Consider the following 7,106-nt stretch of genomic DNA (forward strand, 5'->3'; position numbering starts at 1 on the left):
AACAGGGAGCTCTAGCCTGGCAGAGCCGGTACATCAGAAGCACAAAATGACAGTAAGTATAAATAACTTCAGGGTCCCGGCAAATAACAAGCCTGGAAGAAAAGAAGTTGTTGGCAGGAGTTGCAGGTAACATAAACAAGGGTTGCTGACAGATTTCAAAAGGGAGACAAGGGATGGTCTCTTCTAGGAGTGGAATAGGCAGGACAACTACAGAGCTGTATGAACTCCAAAAGGATGGTGGCACAGCAAAAAGCAGGGCAGAAGCCAACAGCTTGGAAGGTCTCAACAGGCCTGGGGGATGCAGCTCTTTNAAAACAAATGTCAACACTGCTACTCATGTTAATCACCTCAAGATAAAACCAACTAACATCAAATTGTAATCCATATTCTCTACTTAGTAAATGAAAGACTACAAAGTTTCACTGCCGTTAAAGTAAAAGATTGGTGCTGAACATAGATAAAAGAGAGAGAAAAAATACTTAGTATAGTTACTATGTGTATGGTGCACACATCCTAGTCTTACTAGTCATCCTAGATGTACAGCACCTGAATTTGATGGCAGGAGGGGCAGGAATTCCCATCTTACTTGGCTACCTACTGCAGTTGAGGCCAAGGTTTCAGGCGACCCCGTCTCTAAATATAAAGCAAACAGTGGTGGAGACAGTTCAGTCGTCCAGGTGCTTGTCCCCAAGCCTGTGAACCTACATGGTAGGCGAAGAGAACCCAGTACTAAAAGTTTTCCTCTGGCCTCTGTACAAAGCATGACACGTGTGCCACCCGTTCCCCCTTAAAAAAATAAAATAAAATAAAAGTAATAGAACACACACTGCGCTTCAAATAAAAGACTAGATAAAAAAAACTTGTTTCCTAAAGGTAAAAATACATATTGCTACAGTAAGACAAGCCCAGCTTTTCTAAATTAGTGCTCATAAATTAGGATCAAAATGAGAATTACAAGGATGAAAATACTAATGAAANGCTTAAAGATGTCTTTATTTTGTACCTGTGATACTGAGCAAAGTGTGANTCATTTTAAGTGGGTTTATTTGCAAAATATGAACAAGTTATTAGGCAGGTTAGGAAAAGTCTAACTCAAGTTTAGCTCTTGAGTGTCGGATAAAACCACCATTTGGGGCTTTTGTGACAGTGGTCAGCTACACAGGGTCAACAGAATGCAGTGTCAGCTGTAAAAGAGGCAGCTTAGGCTTCTTCATACAAAACAAAGGAAAAATAGTGAAGAAAAAGAAGCTTTNAAGCAGAAAGGAATTACCATTACAGGATTCAGGCAGATGTTTAAGACACACAGCACAAGGGCTACAATGTGAAGCTNCTGTGACCTATGTGAAGCATCCCCCTGCCCAGCATTCTCGGTACACAAGTTCTCCAAGCACCAAGATTCTCCACTATTCCCAAGTAAACGCGATTATCCCGGAGCCTGAACTAAGCGGCTCCGAAGGCGTTGCTGGGCATGCGCATGTGCAGCCGGGTTTCGGGTCCGGACAGTGGACTCACTGTACCCAGCTAGTCCCACCCGCCTGCTCACCTGCTTCCGGGTGATCCGGGGCCCAAGAGGGGCTCCCGCTCGGCCTCGCTTCCCAGGTTCGCCATAATGCCAGCTCTCACTAGGCGGCGCGCTGCCCACTCTCGGAACACCTGCTCCTTCTCGCCCGGAGCTGTCAAAACACTCCTACGAGTGCGCGTGCGCGCCGGGACCCCGGAAGCGGACCGGCAGCCTAGGGGAAGTGTGGACCGCGCAGGAGGCGGTGGTGGCGACCAGAGAGCAGGCCGGAAGAGGTGGAGCAAGGCCAGAGCCGGCCTCTGGGGGCGTGTACAGCGGGCGCCCCGCCCCGCCCGGAGGACGTCCTCCCTGCCCGCCTGGCTGGCAGCCTGCCTGCTTTTAGTACCTGAGCAGATCCAGATCTCTGCTGTCCGAGCTGAGGCGAAAGTCCAGTCCCTTGAGCGTGGAGAGCGGTGGTGGCCAGAGGCTTGGCGAGCTCCCCTTCAGGTGTGCGTCCGCGAGCGGCCTGTAAGTAACAGCCTCTAGCGTCTGCGTACGTGCAAGGCGGCAGGAAGGCTGTGGTGTCCTGGTCCGANGGAGGGCGTTGGGGACCCCTGTGGCCAACCCTGCTGGCCATCAGCGCCTCACCTGAAGGGAATGAGGATGAGGCTGATGCCAGCCACCAGCTGTTATCCCCCTGACTCCGCTCCTGAGGAGAGTTAGGGTCAGGNCTGATGGCAGCCAGCCACTGTTGCCCCCGCTGGCTCCTCACTTGAGGGGACTGAAGGTCGGGGCTGAGGTGGCTACAACCTTGCTGGTTCCGGGCCCCAGAGCCTCAACTTTGCTAAAAAAAAAAAAAAAAAAAAAAAAAAAACCAGCCCCTAGTCAACGCGTTCTTTGCTTCAACCCACTGCTTTCAGCGCCAGGAACGTAAACACTCAACAGACTCAGATGCTGTTGACTTCCTAGTCGCTGACCCTGCCATTGGGCTTGTCAGCTAATTGCTGCCAGAAGTCATTGTGTGTCTCCTAAAGTAATGTATTCTTAACTCTAGATAAGCTTGTCACGTGATTTCATTGGGTCACAATTATCCTAGGAGATGTGTAAAGCAGATAATTATCTATCTGACCATGATCTGAGGTCGAGATAAGTTACCTGGAATCTCTCAGAGTTGGGATCCAGTGTCAATTCTTGAATTCCTTGAGCGCTTAGCGTTTGTCCTGCCTCAGGAGCTCTCTGTTGTGTGGTATTCCCATCTCCTCCCCTTTGATCTTTCAATTGTGATCATCTCATGTGTAGCCAATCAGGCATACCCTACTAGAGAACTGTTAAACTTGAAATGTCTTCTGTTAATTATCTTCTGAATCCAGTCCTGATTATTAGATACTTCATTGTATTCAGTCCTGCACATTTATCTATTGTAACAGAAACAAGGAGATTCTCGTAATTGGTTCCAAGACTACAGATGGGTAGAAAATAAAGTCCTTTTTTTAACCACGATATTCTTCCTGTGTTATGGTTGTCATTTCTAATCCCTGGACAATGACACAATTTGTGACTCATATATAATAGAGGAAGAAAAATTTAACTAGCATTCCATCAAGCAGAATGCGGTGTATGTTGAAAGATCTTATTCTTATTCGGTCCCCTCATTTCATCCCTACAATGGTTTTCTAAAGAGGAGAGAGATTGACTCAAGTAGACAAAGAAGTGAAAGGCAGAGAGAATAGGTAGATGGCGGAGGGCTACAGAGCTAACCAACAGTGGCTTGAATTCAAGAAACAGGACTCCTCTGACAGCAAAACCTGTGCTGTTTACCACCAGGTTTCCTGTAAACAGAATATCAAGAATATTTTCTCATATTTCCTAATAGCAAAGCAAGCATTTAGTGTTTATTTAAATGAAATAATTTGTTGCTCTGTATTAGGCCAAGTATAGTTTTCTACTTTCCAGTTGAGGTGGCTCACTCAAGGTCACACAGCTAAGTGGGGAAACTCAGGTCTTTCCATTACTGTCTCCAAGTAATGACTTCAGACAACAAAAACACAGTGAGTACACAGACAACTCCTAAAGTCTAAATAAACTCAGAAACATATCAAAGGTAGCAATCAAAGCAAACATAGGGGAGGACAACAGTGGTTTTTGTTTGTTTTCTTTTGTTTTGTTTTGTATTTTTGTTTTTAAATAGTCCACCCAGAAAAAAAAAGAGCCAAAGTTGAAGAGATTAAACCTTTCTGAATGTATTACTCAAAAATTTGGGACTTGTTGGGTATTTGTCCCCCCACTCTACCCCTTTTCTCTTTTGGTGATGCTAGGGATTAAACTAAGCCTTTCAAGTACTTAACAGGAAAGTTACCAACTGAGCTTTACATCCAACCCCTTGTTGGGTTGTCTTCAATGATTTTTTTAGAATAGTTACATCTCTCCCACTTATTTTCCTACTCTTCTTCAGTATAAAAGTAATTAAATCAGTAGCCTAAGGATAGCTTGTGTGTGTGTGTGTGTGTGTGTGAGAGAGAGAGAGAGAGAGAGAGAGAGAGAGAGAGAGATTTTAATGTGTGACATGGGCTGGAGAGATGATGCAGGGCTTAAGCACTTATGGCTCTTGTAGAGGATCAAAATTCAGTTCCCACATGGTAACTTGTCATCTAATTCTGAGGAATCTGATGCCCTCTTTAGACCTCAATAAGCACTAGGAACATACAAACATACATACATACTTGCACGCAGACAAATATACATTTAAAAATGAAAATTAGGTATCTAGGGGGTGTAAGAGGGAAGTTAACACATATGGCAGATTAAAAAATACTACATTTTTACAATTTATTTGGCAGGACACATATGCTAAGAGCATATAAGGAGGTCAGAGACAGCTTGCAGAAATGGGTTTCTCACCACAATGACAATTTTGAAATTTACTTATGCCTTTGAGATCACATACATAAAAGTCTAGGAAGAGCCAGGCAGTGGTAGCACACTTGGGAAGCAGAGGTAGGCTACTCTCTATGACTTGAAGGCAAGCCAGGACTACACAGAGAACCCCAGTCTCAAAAACATAATAAGTCCAGCAAGAAAAAGTAATGTTTGTTTAAATACTTAGATATCAAAGTAATAGGGGATTAAAAAGTACCAGATGGAGTAATATTAGTAGATAGTGAGTGCCACCCTAGCAATAAAACTCATTTCTAGGAAAGACNTTCTATTCCTTGGCACTGTGATGGCACTTCTATTTTTGTTTCTTCTCTGCACACTTGCTATTTAAAAACACAAATGGCCGTTGTATCCATTGGTACTTCAAAAGTAGCTGCTATTTCTGCAGGATCTCACTGGTGTCTTGCTTGACCTGAGGGCTTTTAGTGCCTGGAATAGCTCCAGGTGGCACTTAATGTAAACTGACATTGTCTTTATCCCAACTCAGAAGATTCATAGTTCTGGATATCCTGAACATAGCCAGCTCTGCCTAGAAAGATTTTTTTTAGAGGATGTGGAAATGGCTCAATAGGTAAGANCACTTTTTATACAAGCAGGAGGATCTCAGTTGAAGGCACCAACACTTTTGTAAAAGGCTGGTCACTGATACATATAACTATGACCCTACTACCATGCCAGTGATGCATATAACTGGCATGTAAACCTACATACATGCAGCATACACACATACACAACTACACACACCAAAAAAGAAAGAACTATATCATTTAGAGATTCAGAAATCATTTTATACTGCTCTGAGACTGAAATTGGATTTTAGAATATCTGTATAATACCAAATTTCAAAACCAAATACATAATAAGCCCTATATATGTGATTTGTTTTCTGTTTTTTACCTGTGAGTTGCTTGCTAATAGGTAAATATAGCAAGGAAATATGCTACTTCTAGGCTTGAAGTGGTCTATTACATAGAAAAGCAAAGTGATGTGGGAAATTTTGCAGTGCTGGGTTAAAAAACAAAGGAGTGAACAATTTGGTATGTAATGAATATTGTTCATTGCAAAATAATTGAAATTTCATTGTCATTAGGTACTTTAATACACATGCAGAAATTAATATAATTTTTAAAAANTGCTCTGGGCATGTTGGCATTTGCCTTTAATCCTAGCACACATGGCCCAAAAATAGATCTCTGTGAGTTTCAGTCCAGCCTGTCTACTTAGTGAGTTCCAGGACAGCCAGGGCTATGTAGAAATATTTGCCTGAAAAACCAAAAAATAAAATAGCTAGTAATAGCTCTTGACTAGTACACTGTATCTTGTTGAAGATTATTTGGGTTTTGTTTGTTTTCTCACATATAATTGATTTAGTGTCATGATACGTGATATTCCAAAGGTGAATGAAGATCCTAGTATACTTGAGAAAGACAGGACCTTTATTATAGTATGCATCTGCTCTGCAATTTAATAAATATATACAAAAATATGAGTAATAAGTTTATGAACCATCACAGAAAGATCTAAGTAGTAAAATAATTTAAATCAATGTTAGCTTCCTGTCTCTGTGACAAAATACCTCAAAAACCAACCTAAACTGAAAAACATATTAAACACTTTTCTATTGTAATAGAAACACCATGACCAAGGTAACTTCTAGAAGTTTATTTGGGGGGTATAGTTTCAGAAGGTGAGTCAGTGACCATTGTTGTGAGAATGTGACAGCAGGTAGGTATAGTGCTGAGACAGTACCTAAGAGCTCACATTCTGATCAACAATTATGAGTCAAAGAAAGATAACTGGGGATGGTGTAGGTTTTTGGAACCCCACAGCCCACCCCCAGTGACACCTCCAACAAGGCTATGCATGCCCCTAATCTTCCCAAATAGTTCTACCAACTGTGAACCAAGTATTCAAATATATGAGACTATTGGNCCATTCTCATTCAAACTACCACAAAAAGGTTATCTGAACTCATTGTTTCCGAGTTACTGTTCACTTGATGGCTTTGCTTTTAGACCTGTAGCAAGGAAGAACATCATGACATGGAACGTGTGGCAGAGAACCTTCTTTCCAGGATGGACTGGGAAGGAGAGAGATAAAGAGACAGAGAGTAGAAAGGGAACCAGGCTCTTGATATACCTCAAGCACACATACCCAGGAACTAAACCATTTCAGAAGGTTGTACCACTTCCCTATAAAGAGAACATTTCAGATCCAAACCATAACTGTTCGTCATTTAGAATTGTATTTCTGTAAAATGTATCTCCATCCTACCCCATATATCCAAAGACCCGAGCTCATTTGGGAGTATGAAACATGATTTTTAACTTGTGTGTGTTTGTATATAAACACATGTGGTGGTGTGCAAGTGGAGGCAAAAGGACAATTTACAGAAATCAGTTCTCTCCTTCCAAACATGTATGTCCTGGGGATTAAAGAAGTATCAGGCATGGTGGCCAATACTTTTAATTACTGAGCCTTCTCACCGGCCATAGATTTCTGTTAACTGGGTAAAGGATACACTGACTTAAGTAATTCCAGGGATCCATCCCATAGTCAGCCACCAAACCCAGTCACTATTACATATGCCAGCAAGATTTTGCTGAAAGGACCCTGATATACCTATCTCGTGTGAGGCTATGCCAGTGCCTGGAAAATACAGAAGTGGATGCTC

The 7,106-nt window shown here is 42.3% G+C and overlaps 2 protein-coding genes across 2 annotated transcripts in view; one reads left to right on the forward strand and one right to left on the reverse strand.

The window, feature by feature from the left end:
- Mfsd8 (major facilitator superfamily domain containing 8) overlaps window positions 1–1,759 on the reverse strand; it is a 34,612-nt gene extending 32,853 nt beyond the window's left edge. Inside the window, exons 1-2 of the mRNA XM_029475191.1 lie at window positions 1,544–1,759; window positions 595–701 (exon numbers count right to left, since the gene is read on the reverse strand). Of these exons, the coding sequence (XP_029331051.1) occupies window positions 595–701; window positions 1,544–1,608 (172 nt within the window). The 5' untranslated portion in view covers window positions 1,609–1,759. The remainder of the gene's footprint in view (window positions 1–594; window positions 702–1,543) is intronic.
- Window positions 1,760–1,844: 85 nt separating this feature from the next.
- Abhd18 (abhydrolase domain containing 18) overlaps window positions 1,845–7,106 on the forward strand; it is a 37,634-nt gene continuing 32,372 nt past the window's right edge. Inside the window, exon 1 of the mRNA XM_029475192.1 lies at window positions 1,845–2,026. The gene's annotated coding sequence lies outside the window, so the exon portion shown is untranslated. The remainder of the gene's footprint in view (window positions 2,027–7,106) is intronic.

Source organism: Mus caroli, chromosome 3 (genome assembly GCF_900094665.2).
Source record: "Mus caroli chromosome 3, CAROLI_EIJ_v1.1, whole genome shotgun sequence".
Taxonomy (NCBI): domain Eukaryota; kingdom Metazoa; phylum Chordata; class Mammalia; order Rodentia; family Muridae; genus Mus; species Mus caroli.